This window comes from Lagenorhynchus albirostris, chromosome 2, assembly GCF_949774975.1.
Source record: "Lagenorhynchus albirostris chromosome 2, mLagAlb1.1, whole genome shotgun sequence".
NCBI classification, from domain to species: domain Eukaryota; kingdom Metazoa; phylum Chordata; class Mammalia; order Artiodactyla; family Delphinidae; genus Lagenorhynchus; species Lagenorhynchus albirostris.
This window is the reverse complement of record NC_083096.1, coordinates 73431878-73448406: the sequence shown is the minus strand read 5'-3', so window position 1 is coordinate 73448406 and position 16529 is coordinate 73431878. Positions and strand designations below refer to the sequence as shown.

At 56.9% G+C, this 16529-nt stretch overlaps 2 protein-coding genes across 6 annotated transcripts in view; both read right to left on the bottom strand.

Moving 5' to 3' along the window:
* Nucleotides 1-349: 349 nt before the first annotated feature.
* PAQR6 (progestin and adipoQ receptor family member 6) lies at nucleotides 350-4563 on the bottom strand. The gene is made up of 8 exons (XM_060136184.1): nucleotides 3763-4563; nucleotides 3304-3379; nucleotides 2730-2857; nucleotides 2392-2597; nucleotides 2144-2270; nucleotides 1656-1752; nucleotides 1299-1449; nucleotides 350-961 (listed from the first exon to the last, which is right to left on the bottom strand). Exons 1-8 carry the CDS (start codon nucleotides 4254-4256, stop codon nucleotides 687-689), a joined length of 1554 nt encoding a protein of 517 aa, XP_059992167.1. The 5' UTR covers nucleotides 4257-4563; the 3' UTR covers nucleotides 350-686.
* A 1426-nt stretch (nucleotides 4564-5989) lies between these two features.
* Nucleotides 5990-16529, bottom strand: part of SMG5 (SMG5 nonsense mediated mRNA decay factor) — a 29489-nt gene continuing 18949 nt past the window's right edge. For all 5 annotated transcript variants that reach the window (XM_060136181.1, XM_060136178.1, XM_060136179.1 and 2 more), the window contains 9 exons: nucleotides 15405-15480; nucleotides 14523-14698; nucleotides 13362-13520; nucleotides 10193-10252; nucleotides 9632-9791; nucleotides 9119-9209; nucleotides 8197-8271; nucleotides 7625-7763; nucleotides 5990-7443 (listed from right to left, as the gene is read on the bottom strand). In XM_060136181.1, coding sequence (XP_059992164.1) covers nucleotides 7360-7443; nucleotides 7625-7763; nucleotides 8197-8271; nucleotides 9119-9209; nucleotides 9632-9791; nucleotides 10193-10252; nucleotides 13362-13520; nucleotides 14523-14698; nucleotides 15405-15480 — 1020 coding nt within the window. In that variant the 3' untranslated portion in view covers nucleotides 5990-7359. The remainder of the gene's footprint in view (nucleotides 7444-7624; nucleotides 7764-8196; nucleotides 8272-9118; nucleotides 9210-9631; nucleotides 9792-10192; nucleotides 10253-13361; nucleotides 13521-14522; nucleotides 14699-15404; nucleotides 15481-16529) is intronic.

Genomic DNA, 16529 nt, shown 5'->3' with positions numbered 1-16529 from the left:
CTCAGTCCAGAAGCATTGAAGGTGGCTTCCTAAAGTCTAAATAGGGTTCTCCTCTCTAGCCCAGCACCCTCCCCCACCTCAACCCACTGCCCCATCCGTGACACACCCAAATAGACCAGATCCCAAAGGCCTGGACGCCTGGAGTACACGGCTGTGACCAGGACAGGCAGCCTCATCGCCATAGGCAAAGAGCTTCCGGTAGATGGTACTGCCTGGTTTGGGGGTGGGGGCAGTAGCGGGCCTCCTGGCCTGGTTAATAAGCATTCAGGATGGGCCTGGGTTAGTCATGTTAGTTCTTGCCTGGGCTGAGCAGAAACTCCAGGAGCACCAGAGATGGGACCAGATGAAAGGGCCCAACACCTCCCCATCCCAGCCTTCAATGGCAGGTGGGGCAGCTCCAGCCTGGACACACGCACCTCCCCTCTCAGACCCTCAGCACTTCCCCCAGCCCCATCAAGAGCACCCTCCCTGACCCTCCTACTCTCTACCAGCCTCCCAGCGCCTCTCCTCTCCTCTGCCTTCTGATCTCCGCACTCTCTCCTCAGCCACTCCTCTTGGTTCCAGGCTCAGAAGTGCCCCTGTCTTATCAGGCCTGGGTCTGGGCTCCTCCCCAGCACGGGGGTGGGGGCGGCGGGGGGGGGCACCTGGCCTCTGCTTCCCTCCAGGGCAGGCTCAGAGCTGGGGCCTCACTGTAGTTTGGCCTTTGTATTCCTCTCCAGCGGGCCACCCTGCAACAGGGGGCACGTACTGGGAGCCTGAAATAGGGAAGCTGTGAAAGCAGCAATGATGAGCAGGTTCCCAGCCACTGCCAAGCCCAGTGTGGCCACTGTGCCCGCCAGGCCCAGCGGCGGTTCCTGCATGGCCAGCCAGGCTCGGCGAGATCCCATATCAGCCAGCACCGCCTCCAGCTGGAAGTGTGTGCCCAGTACTGCACAGATGTGGAATAGCTGGTGGCTGTGGCCTGTGGGGAGGATGGGCGTGTGAGGGCACATACCCCATCCCCAGGGCTGCCCCAACTCATCCTGTGACCCATGGTGAGCACCACATCCTCTGGGCCTGCTACTCCCCTAAAACTGGGAATAAGAAACCCAATTCCCAGAGTTATTGGCAAGAGTGAGTGAGCTGCTGTGCACAGAGCCCCTGGCCTACAGGCTGCTGGTTTTGTTGTTATCTGAGGACTGGGGCTGGGCCTGGACCCTGAGGGCCCTGCCAGGAATACTCTCCTTTACTCAGTTCACTCTGTGCTCTGGGGAGCTGTCTCCCCATCCCCTCCTGGGCCAGGCCAGGTCTGCTCTCACCGATGTAATCAAAGCGTCCTGGTGCCAGCCGCTCAGGCAGGTGGGAGGCAAAGAGGAAGCCAGTGAGCAACGCGCAGAAGAGGTGGTAGCCGTGGCTGGTGCTCAGTGCCTCCTGCCCACAGCTGTGGCCCCTGCCCCAGCACAGTCCGAGCTGGCAAAGGAAAAGCAGGGTTGACGGGGAGGGGCTTTGGGGGTGGACATCATGTGTCTGGGATCTGGTGAGGATGAGGAGGGGGAGGGCACAGCTGGACTGGGTGCTGGGCTAGGAGGGTGGGCAGCAGGGCTGAGTCAGGGATCGAGGGGGCAGGGCTGGGAGTGGGCACTGTGAGGGTCAGGACAGGAAAGCAGGAGCCTTACCCGATAGAAGAGCGGGAGGTTGTCGAACAGAAAGGGATAGGTGAAGGCAGCCGTGCGGAGGATCTTACTGAGCGCAGGGCTTTCTAGCTCTGGGAACCTGGGAGGTGGGAGTGAAAGGCTGGTCACCATCCTTATGCTGGGGTGGGGGTCAGAGGAGGGCAGGGGACCTTTGGCCAAGATGGAATGTCAGTGTAGCTTAGTGGCTATGAAAGCCCTTAGGCCACATGACTCCTCTGTGAGTGACAACAGCTGTTAGACGGGGATAGACACCTGCCTCTTTGGCTTGTGAGAGTTAGAGACAGCGCAGGGATGGTGCTGGTGCACAGGGTCTGGGCACAGTAAGTCCTCAGTAAACGGTCCCATTGTTACCAATGTTGTTCAAGAGCAGTGAAACGCAGGCACACCCCAGTGGTCCTGGGTGTCCAGGTGTTTGTGGGTGCTCTGTCCTGTCCCTCCGCCTTCCCCTTCACCACTGGCCGAGAACCCACCGGGAGTAGCAGGAGAGGCCGGTGCACAGGAAAGAATTGAGTGCGGCGGCGGGCACAAATAGCTGGTGCAGGCGGCTGTGCAGCCAGGAGGCCGGCATGGAGTAGGCGGCATAGGGGAAGGCGCAGCCTGGCGGGGGGGGGGAGGGGAGCTGAGGCCCCGCCCCGGAGACCCCGCGCCACACCCCCGCCCCGCCCCGGAACGCCCCCGCCCCCCTGCCCACCGCCCCAGCCTCCGCCGCGGGGCTCACCCAGGCTGTAGAGGCTGAGCGCGCCGTAGTCCAGGAAGTAGCAGATGTGACGCGCGCGGGGTGACATGGAGCTGAAGGTGTGCGCGCAGCACGACGCAAACGGGTAGAGGCAGGCGGGCAGCAGGAAGACGAGCAGCGGCCAGTGGTAGGGCTCCGACCGGAAGCCCTGGCCTCCCGCCAGCGCCAGGAGGCGCCACAGGAAGTACCTGCGGCAGGCACGTGCTCAGGCCACCGGACCCCCAGCGACTCCCAGTGCAGCCCGCGGGCCCGGACGGTCCCGGTCCGCCTGAGTACCCCCTTGAGCTCGAGGCCCAAGCCTGGGACAGAGCCTCCCTCACCAAGTGGGCAGGAAGTGAGTCCAGATGTTGACGGTCTCGTTGGTCATCTGGAAGGAGCTGAGGACACAGTCCAAGGCTGAGCTGGTGGGGCGGCGGTAGCCAGACATGATACCATCTTCCCAGAACACCTGGGGTTGTGGGGGGCAAGGGAGGAGAGGAGTCACTGTGTCCCACCCTTTCTCTCCAAGGGACTCCACTGTGTCCCACCCTTTCTCTGGAAGCAGGGTGGAAGGGAATGGGCTGGAGATCACAATGGCCCCAAAGTCAAACTAAATCCAACCCCATCTCACCACAGTTTCCAGTACCCAGAGAGCAGGTGAGAAACAGAAGAGGCAGAGTAAGGGGACAAGATAGGATGGACACAGGGTGCTCTGAGGAAGCCGACTCTGGATAAAAGAGTGTTCTGGGCTCTAGGGAGCAGGTCACAAGCCTGTTCCTTAGAGAGCAGAAGAGTCCCACACTGAAATGGCAGGGATAAGAGTTAGCCTAGAGCAGGGACTTCTGCACTTGCAAAAAGAGAAGAAACTTTGCCCCAGCCAGTCCCCTGAGAAGTAGGAGTTGGTGACTCCCTCACCCTGGGGACCTGGTGGACGCGAAGGAGTTGGGGCAGCTTGAGACTGAGCATGGTGGCCCGGCACCTCCACGTTGACCTAGAGACAAAGGGCGGGGGGGGGGCGGGAATTAGGTATCTGCCCCCATCCACAGGTCCCTTTTCGCCCAGGTCCAGGCTGAACCTGGTCACTGAGTCCCAGGGTAGGCTGTGTACCCGGGCATGCATGCGGGTGGTAGCTGGTCACCAAGCTGCTTCCTTCAGGCCAGGGGAGGCTGGCCCAGCTTCCCCAGTGGTCATAACCCCAACCCCTCCCCAGCCTAGCCTGGGGGCTATTTAGTTCCCCCATTGAGAGGGGCTGGTCAGCCTCGATTCAGCAAGGAGTGGAGGGTCCTCCTCAGCCAGAAGGCTGCCTCAGTAACCCTGGACCCTGGAGCCAGGTCCCCAACCCCCAGTTTTTGTCTCAGAAGAACCCTGACTTACGGAGGCCAGCACAGAGAGCGCCTAAGCACACACCACCACCGCCATCGCCAGCACCAGAAAGCTCCTTGGCTCACAGTGCCTGGGCTGAGCACAGAAAACTTAGGGTGCTCAGGGAGAATTCTTGGAGAGGCCAGATGCCTACCGGTGGGACAAGGAATTAGGGGGATGCCTGGCTCTTCTCTGAAGACTACACGTGTGCCCCGGGGGGGGCATTTGGGGTCCCTGCCCCACCTGAGCCCCGGCCCCTCAGCCTCAGACCTGTGTGCTGCCTCCGGGTGGCCGCAGCTTTGCTGCCCCGCCCGCCCGCCCGCCTCCCAGGCTGCCTCTCCCAGGCACATTCCTTGGCACAAGTGGATGGGCTGGGCCACCAGGGCGGGTGGAGCTGCCCCAGGAGGAGGGAGAACAGGACACTCCTCCCACCTCTCCAGGCCAAAACTTTCCAGCCCCGCCCCGTGCCTCTTCCTGTCATCGCTTTGCCTACTCTCTGTGTGCATGTTTGCTCCGCACACACTCTGGGCCCTCACACCGCCAGCCTGAACCCCAAGCCTCTGTTCCTGTCTTTCAACATTTTGGGGGCCCTCTGCCCTTGAGCTGGGTGCTGGGGACCCTGCTGGGCACAAGGCCGACCTGGTCCCTAGTCCCTGCACCCTGGCTGAGATTTGATAGATGACCCCGGGAATTCCCTGGCGGTCCAGTGGTTAGGACTCTGTGCTTTCACTGCCAAGGGTCTGGGTTTGATCCCGGGTCGGGGAGCTAAGATCCCACTACCACAAGCCTCGGGGCGCAGCCAAAAAACAAAAAGAAACTAAGATAGATGACCCCTCCCGGAAGTGGGATGGGGGTATTCTGACCTATCCTGAGTGCGGCCCAAGCTGCCTGGGGGAGGGGTGGACCAGGAAGATGCTGGCGTCTAGCTCCCCTCAGGGTCCCTTCCCTCAGCACTGGGGTTCAGAGGTCTCTGAAGTAGTTCGTGCTGGAGCCATGGAAATGGGGGAGGGGCCGGCCGGAGCAGGCGAGTGGCCTCTAGTTCCCCAGAACGGGCGTCTTGGCCCCAGGTGAGCTTCCTTACCCAGAGTTTGATGGGCGCTCCTAAGCCGGTGGGTCGGCAGGCCCCGGGCTCCACGGGTGGAGTCCCTGGCTCTTGCCAGCCGGGCCAATGGGAGGGAGAAGAGAGTGGCGGGCAGGCGGGCCAGGCCTGGGCGGGGAGTGGGAGACAAAGGGGAGCCAGAGAACAATCCCAGCCTTGTCCAGCCTCCAGAGAGCCGTGCGGGGTGGCCCAGCCCCATTAGCAGGCAGCTCACTCGGGCTCCAGCGCACAGCCAGCCCCTTCAGCTTGACCCCACCCCACTGAGAGCAGACTGGCCGGAAGAGGCCAGGGCCCTAGCCAGGATGCAGCCAGGGTGGTGCAGAGCGCCCCCCTCAGACCAGGCTGCCCCACGGCTCCAGGGTTCCAGGCTCTCCCAGGAGCTGAGAGTGGCTCTGCCTCAAGCTGGGCAGAGGAATCCAAACCCTGAATATGAATTCTCCAAAACCTCTTCTCACTGTGCTTCGCTGCCTCTCAGCGCCTGGTGCTGGGCAGAATCCAGAGCAAATGCATTTGGTAAATGTTGGTTCAACCTCGAGGGGTTCACCAAGCTTCTCCACTCCCCAGACACACTTGAGGTGTCAGTGCTTGCGGAGGGATGGGGCTGAATACTCAGAGGCTGGTTTCAAGGTTCACCCTCACCTCTCCACTGAGGAAGTTTCTCCCTGATTCAGAGGACCCAGCTGAAAACCGCAAACCACCCCCAGGGAGCAACGTAGCCTTCAAAATAGTTGACCCTTGAACATAGGTTTGAACTGCGTTTATATGCAGCTTTCTTTCACTAAATATGTACTCAGTACTACACGGTCCCCAGTGGGTTGAATCATGGATGTGGAACTGCAGATACAGAGGGCGGACTGTAAAATCAAGTGCAGATTTTTGCTTGCATAGGGGTCAGCGCCCTAAAACCGCATATTCTTCAGGATCATCTGTATATTGTTTTCACCTATCACCCTTGTGAAGGCAGCAGCTCAGTTCAATGAACTTCACATCTATCAAAACCGTCTCTGGAGTTTGTGCTCCAGCTGCTGGTTACTTGCTTCAACTGGGCCACCTCAAAGAAACCTTTCCAAACTGCCATTTCAGTATGTAATCTCCAATGTCCCAATAAAACTGTACAGAAAGGCACCAGGAGACAAGGAGTGGGCTTCTGGGGGTCTTTATTAAGTGATGCTTTAGTCTCAGCCTCTGCCAGGGACTGGAAGTGGGGGTGATCCCACTCCCCCCAGGTTGTCCCAGACTTGCTGTCTTAGAGGAAGGAGGCAGGCAGCCAGTTCTCCTCCGAGAACAGTCTGGGAAGCTAGGCTAGTGCTCTGGGGTGGGGAACAGCAGAGCTGAGATCCCCGACCCTCAACCCCCAGCCCGAGCTGTATGTGCAGCCCGAGCGGGAGGGGCCGAGGCAATCCTGGCCAAAGCCTCCCACACTCAGCCCCACTCTTGCTGCTCCACTCACTGCCCTGAGCTATTCGTGATCTCTGCTCTCACATTCACCTCAACACTCCAGAAGCTAGCCCCATGCTCAGCTCCTCCAGGCCTTTAGTCCCGGGGAAGGACAAAAGTAGGGAAGCCCATCAGGGCAGAGGGTCCCTGGCCGGGCAGCTTCAAGAGCCTCTCCTTTCTGCTGTCCATCCGAACACAGGCCCCTCCCTAGATAGTAAGGGGGGTTGTGGCCTCAAACTTCACCCCTCTCTCCTCTTACTGGCATCCCACTCTGTCCCAGCACAGCAGCCCAGAGCACAAAGCGCAGTGACCATGGGGCTGGCGGGCACAGAAGCCCTCATTGGCATATAGGCCAGACTGCCTGCAGCCGTCGTGGGCCTGCTCCCTGCCCTGGAAGCTAGACGAACGGAGACAGAAAACAGAAGTGGGGCAATGGGTGTGCATCCCCTGCAGCAGGAGGAGGGGATCTAAGCCCTGCCCTGCTACTGGCGCAGGCAGCTCCAGGCCCCTCTTCCTTAAGAGTCCCCAAGGCTCCAGAGCTGCCCAGCCCCTGCAAAGGGAGATGAGAGGGGGATGGGTGGTCCTCAAGGAGAGGAAGGGTCTGCAGAGAACCACCCAGACACCTGGTGTTACCCAACTCTACCCCCAGGCCCAGAGGGCCCAAACTCCTGGCACCAACCACCCTGCGTCTTGGGTGAGGAAGAAGGGCCCCTTCTGCTGTCCCTTCCCCTCAGAGGTCCAGGAACCACTCCAACGAAACGCAGACACCCGTGCCTGCCACCTGCCCCTGGGGAAAGCAGGGGGGCTGAGGCAGGAAGGCTGGCTAGGGGCCAACAGGCCTCTCCTGCTCCAAGCACTTTCCTTGCTTTCCTGACGTCGTCTTGGCAACAGGGGGACCCCGCCCTCCCAGCTGGCTCCTGGGCCCTCCCTGCAGCCTGTGTGCAGCTGGGCTTCCTTCCTGTGTGCGTGCGTGAGTCTGCGTGTGGTGGGGTGACTACAGGTGGTGGTCCTGGCTGCCAGGGAGGGCAGGAGAGATCTGGAGTCAGCCCCGCTGCAGGGCCTGGGGGTCGGTCTCAACCAATCTCCTTCCACTGCTTGTAGAAGTCCAGAACATTCTTGATGTCCACACTGGCATGTGCAGCGGCCTGCAAGGCTGCCTGTAGAATTGGGGGGAGGACAAATGGAGGAGGGTCTGACCTCCCAAACTCTGGGACAAGTCGTTGAGGGGCTGGGGAAGGGGTGATGGAAGAGGAAAAGGGCAGCTGTCTGGTCTGAGGGAGTCGACACCGGTACCTCCTCCCCATTCCACACTCTGCCAAACATCACCCCATGACCCACCTGCATAGGGCCTGAGAGCGTGCTGGGGTTGTCCAGTGGAAGGCCTGTGATGATGGTCACCATGCCACTCGGGTCCTCCTCACCTGCCCCCTGGGCCAGAGTCAGCTGTTTGCAGCTGTCCAGGATCTTATAGAGCGTCCTGGTGGGAGCAGGGGGAAGGCGGGCCAAGCCCCAGCATTAGCACAGCCTGAACACCAGATCTCCAGGGCACAGGGGAAGCTGGGGGTGAGGAGGGCACCAGGAGAGAGCGAGAGAAACCAGGCAGCCCAGAGGAGAGGGTCCTGGAAGCTGGCCCCAGAGGACATGCTACAGGGACTGGGCAAAGGTTCAATGAGTGAGGAAGCTGAGCCCAAGGATCTCAGGGCCACGGGGGCTCAGATGCTGGAGCAACTTCTCACTCCATCTAAGGTGAGACCTGCAGGAGGCCTCTGGCAGAATAAGCCTGGCGCTGCGCTGGTCCTGCTGCCTGTTACGGAATTCTCCGGCCCCGTCCCTCTGTCCTGGGGAGTGCCCACAGAGGAGCAAGGTAGGCAGCCTATCTGAGGTTCTAGGGGTGGGGGCTGAAATTTTACCAGGCATCTGCATCCTGCCTCTTCAGCTTATGCCGCTCAAAGCTCTTCCCCACCTCTTTCTGGCAGCGAATGTACCTGCAAAGGAGACGAGAGAGTGAAGGTTGGGGGCAGGGGAGAGGGAGGGCACCTCATACAAAGCAGGCCATTGTGGCGCAGGGGACCCAGTTTTATCGGGGGGGGGGCACGTCTCCCACATCACAGGTCTGTTTGGAGTCATTCTGAAGTGGCTTCCTAGCTGCTGAGCCCAGCTTGCTTTTCCTCCTGATAACATCAATTCTTTGGTTCCTCCCTGGGGAGGAGCTGGGAGGGGAGAAGCAGCAGGTGCTTTTCAAGTCAGTGCTTCTGGAGACAAGGTCCAAACAAGCAGGCTTTGTGCAGCTTTCTGACCAGGCAAGGGCAAATGCAGAGGAGGGATGGGCCAGCCAGCAGAGAGCAGGGAGCTTTCTCCCTCTTCCCTACACCCAGTGTCTAGTCCTTTTCTGGCCCCAAAGGCCAGAAGGAAGGGCCTGTGCTGGGCTGAGCACCTATACACTGCCATCTGTCCCCTCAGCCCCATGGGAAGCCCCTGGGCAGCCCCGATGAAGGCACTCCCACCTTGGTCAACCTGATCACCTAAAGCAGGAGAACCTCCTGCAAAGGAGTCCATAGGTTGGAGGTGGGGGCTTGTTCCCCTCTCCCCGGTCACAGCGATCTCATGTTTGCCCCAGAGGTAGATGGACAGCAGGTCACTGTTCCCCAACAGGGCTCCTAGCTCCTCCAATCGCTGTCTATTTCAGCACCTAAGACCCTGACTTCTAATTATGTCTTCGGCTTCCCTCCCCAGGCAGTGAGCCAACTGTGACCAGGGGCCACGTGTCTTACACGAGGAACACACGCATTTGTTGTCTGTGCTCAGCAGAGGTCCAGCCAGGCCTGCACTCACCTGTTCCCTTTTTTAAACTCTGCCTCCAGGTATCGGATCCCATCCCGGGCCCCGGGGTGTTCCTTCTTCAGCAAATCCAGGCCATCGATCACTGGCGGGCAAGATGGGGGGTGGGGGAACGACAAAACAGATGAGCTCAGGCTGTCGTGACATGGGGCTCTGCAGAAGCATCTGCACTCACTCCAGGACACACTGCAGGAAAAGGGGCCGTAGTTCCTACAAGAATCCTGAAGTTCTTTCAAAGACTGACCTTCTGCCAACAATGTATGTTGGCAACTTACCAACTGCTTTCACTTAGATTTTCTCATCTGTTTCTCCCAACCATCTTGTGAGTCAGGGTTTAACAGGGATTGTCATGCCCACTTCGCAGATGAAATGACTGAAGTTCAGAGAGGCGGCAGGACTTGACCAAGGCCACTGTGTGTAAACTGGGCCCCAAGTAAGGGTCTCTCAATCCCAAGCCAGATTCTCTTTTAGCCACACTCTCTGCTCCCACCTCTCCAATATACTCACCTGTCCTTGGGATGATGACAATGAAGCGGCCACTGGTGGCCAGCTGGCGGATGACAGGGAGGTGGTGGCAAAGGGCTTGGGTGTCGGGGACGAGGTAGGGAGACATTGCTGACTGGGCCTTGGGCTGCTGCAGGCTCCCTTCCAGCTGAGAGACCTCGAGCTGTTGAGAGAAGGCAGAGTGGGTGGAGCTGCGTGCAGCCTGGGCAGGGGAAGAATGGTACTCAAGGTGGCTCTTATGGGGCTCCTCCTGCTGCCAATGGGAACAAGGGACCCCTTCGACGAATGGCCTCATAGGAAAAGTAGACAGAAACAAGTGGTAAAGGAAAGAGGAAGAGAAAGAGAAGGAAAAGAGACAGAAGTGAAGGCAGAAGGGACCACAAAAGCTCAGTGACAAGTCAGCAGTTGGAAGGCAGTCTAGGAGGCTGGGAGGGTAGGCAGGGCAAGGTAGAGAGCCAGAGCGGGCAGAACAGGGGCTGAAGCTGGAGGGCTGAGGACGTGCCAGGGGGCTTCAGGCAATAACCAGATCAAGAGCAGAAGGAGCGCGGGGCCCCAACTTCTTACCTGAAGTCGTAGCTGGGCCATGTCTCTCATTAGCCTGTTCCGCCGAGCTTCCTCCTGTGCCTACAAGGGGAAAATACCAGGTGCTAAGCTTGGGACGAGAAGCTGGGGGAATGAATATTCCTTTCTCCAGTGATCAAGAAGACCAAAAGGGATTCCTGGGGTCTGAAATAGGTACGGCCTCATATAAAGTCAGCTCTCTATCACTCCTGATAAGTGAGGGGAAGGGAGGTGTGGGAGAAAAAATATCCCTCCTGTGTAATCTGAACACACTTCATTAGCAGCCCACAGAAGCTCACGCCTCCCAGGGAGAGAGGGAGGGGATGGCACCTGTCTGTGTCTCAGGGTTCCACCTCTGCTCCTCTCAATCTGTCCTCCCTCCCAGGGGATACCATCCATGCACCCCTTCACTTTCTATCATCAACCACTTGCCAACTTCTTCCAAAAGCTGCAGCTTCAGCCCAGACCTGACCACTCCTGAGTTCCAGACGTACATACCCAAATGCCTACTTGACAGCCCAACCTGTTTCTCAGAACCTGCTTCTCATCCTCTAGTGTACCCCAGCTTGCTAAGTAAACCACCATCTGCCAAGCCAGAAAGCTTAGCTAGCTTTGACTTTTCCCTCTCTTTCAGCCCCAGAAGCTATCAGCCTCCCAGTCCTGTCAACTGTACCTCCTAAAAAATCATTCACATCCCTCTGCATCCCTCCATCTTCAACATGCAACCCCGGTCTAAGCCAGTACCTCCCACCTTGACTATTATAACCACCTTCTTTTTGGTCTCTGCCTCCAGCCCAACTCATTTTCTCTGCCTGCAACCAAGGCAATCTTTCAAAAACCATCTGCTGTCCACCATGGCCCTGACTAGAAGTCCTGTGATGGTTTTCCTTTGTCTTCTAGATGAAGTCCAAATTCCTTAGTACGGTCTAAAGATGGGGACTTATTCTGAAAGACATGGGGAGCCACTGAAGGCTCTTTGGCAAACTGGCATCATCAGAGTGATGCTTTAAAATATTAATCTGGAATGTATAATCTCATCCTCATCCTAAGAAGACACCAGACAAAGCCAAGTGAGGGACATTCTACAAAACAACTGAACAATACTCCTTAGGACTGCCAAGATTATAAAAGACAAGGAAAGGGACTTCCCCGGTGACGTGGTGGTTAAGACTCTGGGCTCCCAATGCAGGGGGCATGGGTTCGATCCCTGGTCAGGGAACTAGATCCCACACGCATCCCACAACTAAGGAGCTCGCCTGACTCAACTAAGATTCAGTGCAACCAAATAAATAAATAAATATTAAAAAAAAAAAAAGGACATGGAAAGACTGAGGAGACATTAAAACAATCAAATGTAATGTGGGATTCTGGAAAAGAAAATAGACATTTACAGGAAAACTAGTGAAATCTGAATAAAGTCTGTAGTTAACAGGATTGTACCAATCCTAACTTCTTAGTTTTGATAATTATACTATGGTTATGAAGTGTCCACCTCTTACCCGCCTGTGGAGTGTCCCCTTCGAGAAACTCTGGTAGAGAAAGCAAAGAAGGGAGGCAGAAGACCAGACCCATCGGGAAAGAGGGGTCCCTAAACCAGGCAGACACTAGAGCCCAGAGAGTAGGAGCAGCGCCCCGCCTGGCTTGCAGAGAAGCTAAGCTCCCACAGCAGCTTAGAACAAGGACAAGAGCCTGGTCTTTCCAATTCCAGAGCCCTGGCTCTGCCACTGATACCTCCTCCTTTGTCATTCTGAGCCTCCTTGTCTATAAAATGAGGCTGCAAGCACCCACCTCACAGGGCTGTTACAGAGTTAAATGAGATGTCACATGCAAAGCAGCTTTGCACATGGAAAACTCTCGGTAAATGATGGGAGAAGGCAATATGACAAGGACCACACTGCTGCTGCCAGGGGATAAACCCCTTGGGGTGGAAACGTGACTCAGGCAGAGCAGGAGGCAGTCCCAGCAGGCAGTGTGGCCTGAGTCCACCGTGGCCTGTGGTGTCTAGCACCACACCAGAGGGGCTTTCAAGTATTCCGTGCCCCCAGGAGGAGTCTTCGGGAGGTTTAGGCCAGAGGAAATGCCTGCAAACACTCTAACATTTTTTGAAGCTGTGTGACTTCCCCGTAATTATTTTTGTAACCCCCTGTGTTTCCCCCTATGCAACAGCAATGAAAGCCTTAACACAAAAGGTTAGTTTTTAACAAAACGTGCTTGCTTTTAAGGCAGCAAGGAGGGGGGTTTCTGGGGAGACTGTGCCCCTTCCCATCCGCAGGAAGAGGGTGCTCATAGGTCGGGGAGCCTGCGGCTGGGGAAAGGAAGAACATGGGGGAGGAGACTGGCTTGAGATGAAGAAGAACCCCTGGGCTTGCCAAGACACGTGGGCCGCGCTTCCCGTGCCAGACACCACCCCCCAAATGTACTGGTGCCACTTAGCTTGGGGAGGACAACACGCCCAGGGTTGTGCAGGCCCCACTAAAGAACCCACAGTGCTGCTCACGGAGTATTAGCCTCACAAGAGAAAGGCCTGTCTTGTTTGCTGCTGTAACCCTCATGCCTAGGATACTGACGGGTCTGGCATAGAGCAGATTCTCAGTAAATATCTGTGGAATGAATGACTGACTGGAAAAGAGGTAACACAGGCCACCTCCTACTCTTTGAGGCTTCTGTGGGATGGAAGGGTTCCTGCATGGTGTCTGATGCCAGGATCCCTCCATTCCTCAGTCTTCATCCCTCGAAAAGGAAAGGGAAAGGAGCATTTTGCTGAGCACACGTACTCCACAGCACACACTCCATAATGCAAAGTGCAAAGTGCCTGCCATTCTCTATCATTGCACAGTCACAGCAACCCCATAAAGCTGATTCAACTATTCCTGTGTAACCGATGAGGAAACAGACTTAGCAAGGTTAAGTGACTTGCTCAATTCAGACTAGGAGGTGACAGAGATGGCCCTCAATCCCCAGTCAGTCTACATACAGGCCGGTGCCAGGCTGCCCCTGCTCAAAGCAACTCTCACTCCCTATCAGCCCTCAGTTCCCTCCCCAGGCTCAGTCTCCCCGGCCCCAATGACCAGGTTCTTCAGTCGAGGGCCACCAGTGTGTCTAAGCCTCTGACCCTGGGTTTCTCAGTGAGCCCGTGGGAGCAGAGCAGACAGGGAGGGGAGGCCTGACTCACCATGCGGAACTGGGCCTGGGCCTGCTGCAGCAGGCTCTCCTGCTCAGACTGGGCGATGCTGACGAAGATGCCAACCTCTGGGTTGAACTGCAGGATGCTGCCTTGCAGGCGGGCAACGAAGTGGCCAAAGCTGCGGATGCAGCAGATGCGCACGACCGTCTGTGAGGAGACATGGGAGGCGGCCAGCTGAGCAGGGCCCTCCAGGCCCGCTGGCCCCCGCTCCTCCCCTCCGCCGTCCTGCCAGTCCAACCAACTCAGCAACACGGGCTCCCTCGTAAGGCCTGTGGTCTGTGGGGTGGAAAAGAGGAGCGCCGAGGCCCAGAGCCTCTAGCTAACGGAAAAGGAGCGGGCAAGTAGGGCGAGGAGACTCCCAGAAGGACTAGAGAAGCAGGACTCAGGGCTGAGAAGAAAGAGACAAGGGCATGGGCTGGGAGTGATGAGACCTGGGTTCTTATGCCATCTTTCTCTGGGTCTCAGATCCTAACGTGTAAAATGGAAGGACAAACCAGATCACCATTTCCAACTTATGTTTTTGGCCAGCAAAACCCTTCTTTCCCCATCAAACAAAAATCTTATCTAGAATGCTAAAATATAAAACAGACTATCAAGCCAAGCTGGAGAAGGAAGAACCAACGAGGGGGTGGGGGTGGTGTGTGTGTGTGTGTGTTGGGGACGGGGGCTGGGACACCTGTCCACTTGGCTTCCCTTTGCTGCCCCAAGACGGCCCATGTGGTGACACAGATTCAAGGGTGAAAATCACTGGACTAAATGGGTAGCACATTCCCTTCCAGCTCCAACTTTCTGTTTGCTGGTCAGCTTAGAGGAGGCTGGGCTCAGAAAAGAAAAGAGACCAACAGAGATTTCAAAGCCCTAATAATTTACTTGTTTTGTCCTCTCCAAAAAGCGGAGAAAGGGGAAGGAGGCTTGTTCTACAAAGGGAGACACTACCAACAGCAAACCTGTGGAAGGACATCCTGCCAAGGAGGAAAGGAAGTCCAAGTGGTTCACCGAGTGAAAAAGGACTCACAGCTGCAGCCCCAGGGACATGCTCCCTGTCTGGATGGAAGGGGTGCCTGCCCGTCCCCTCCAGCCCTGAACCCCTGCTTTGCTACTGAGTCTGATGAACAACAGAGCTTGTGGAGTGAGAAATGATATCCCCACCTCCTCTGAGGTGCTGAGCAAGAGCCGATCCGTGTCGAAGTTAAAGCGTCTGTGGGCAGCCCGGAGGGGAGGCAGGTTGCGAAGTGCCATGTCCTCTGGGAGCAGCAAGCTAGACGGGAGGTCAGGCAGTTCACAACCTTCAAGAAGATCCTGGACCTCAGGACACAGGACCAGGCCTGGGGAGAAAGAGGACACATGAGGCCACCTGCTCTATGGGAGCCCCCAGTCAGAGGGACACAGTCCTTCCTCAGAGGCTGTGAGACAGGACATACTCCTCGGACACAAAGTGGGGAGAGGTGGCGGGGAGGAAAGGAGAGATGGGTACACAGGGCCGTCAGGCAGAGCTTTAGGAGACCAGAGCTGGGAGGGTTAGAGGACCGCTCAGACTGGGATGGCCCCCTGACAGAGGGACAATTACACTAGGATGGATGTGAGAGGAGGAGCTCTGGAAGAAGGAATGGACTGCCCTTGGGTGAGTCCAGAGGTAGGAGAAGGTGATTTCTAGCTGGAAGGTGGCAGGAGGGGATGACCCAGACAGATGGGCTCTGAAGGTCAAGGTCAATTCTCAATGAGGAAGGCAGCGGTGCCACACCAGTGACTGGGGCTGGCTCACAGGCTCCCCTCACTCTGCTCTTGCCACTCCACTGCCTTCCCCAGGGAGCACACTCCCTGGTGGACCAGGCCACCTGCCCACAGTGGGGCAGTGTTGGGGCAGGAAACCAGAGAGGCCCAGACCACAATGACTGCTGTGTGTTAGGGAGGCTAGGCAGTGAATCCCATTAACCTCCTTACCCTAAGGACCAGGTTACCAGGAAGGGGGAGGCGGGCTTTGTGGGGCCAGTGAGGGAGAGAGAGGGAGGACAGTGCCAGGGACTCACTCACCAGACTCTTGGAGTTCGCCAGCAGCTGGCAACAGATTAAGCAACACAGAGAGGCGGTTCCACAGACTTTGAGAGCTCTTGAGGGAGAGAGAGAAGAGGAAGCCTTCAGCTGGGGCAGTGCTGGAGGCTGGCAGTGAACAAGAAAAGCACTATATCTGAGGGGTCTGGGGCTATGGTCACAGGCCTAGAAGCGTTTGAGAGAAAAATTAACAAAAGAGGCCAAGGGGGGCTCACGGAGGACTTGGAAAACAGGGAGGAATGAAGAAGGGGACCATGAAGCCTCACTGAACTTCATCAACCGCTGAAGGCTTGAAACCACAGGAGAAACTCTCTGGATCTTGGTAGTGGAAAAAGCTAGAGCGCTGGAGGAAGCTTCTCCCTGTCTAGCACAAACTTTTCCTTTCAGCCCTCCACGTGTCCACACTGGGCCACCTCTCTGGGGATATGATCATCTTCACCACACTGCCCTCGATGACTAACAATGACTAACTAGCTGTCATCAGGCACAAGCACATGCCCAAGGCTGTGCCTGGCCCTGACCTAAACTCCCTCATCTAGGGAAGAGGGCGACCTGCAGAGAAAAGGGTCTTCCACAGCAGGCAGGTGTGCTACTGGAATAAAGGAACACTGAAGAAAAGCCTCAGGGCACCGGAGGCTCAAGATTAAGACTCTGAACCTGAGAAAGGAAGGAAAAGGTCACAATCACGCCAGCCAGTCTTCATGGCAGCCCGCTTCTGACACCACTCACTCCAGCTACAGGACTCTCTTTAAGCCGTTTCCCTGCTCACAACACCTGCACCTTGTCTGAACATCCTGTCACTTCCCAGTCTCATCTCTCTTGTCACTACTCAGTGCTCTCCCCTTTCTCTGGACTCCGGTGTTTACCTATCAAGGTTAGCCCTTGAACACATACTGTCACAGACGTTACTCATAATGGCAGGCATTATGCCTGGCGTTGGGGACACAAAGCAGAATAAGCAGTGCTATTTTCCCAGTCCACAAAATTTGTATCCCAGCCCAGGCCACAGACTCTTTGAGGGCAAAGGTCATGCCTAATCCTTGCCCTGTAAAAAGCATAAGGAGCCAGCACAGAGCAGGTGCTTGACAATAACTTTTGTCTTGACCA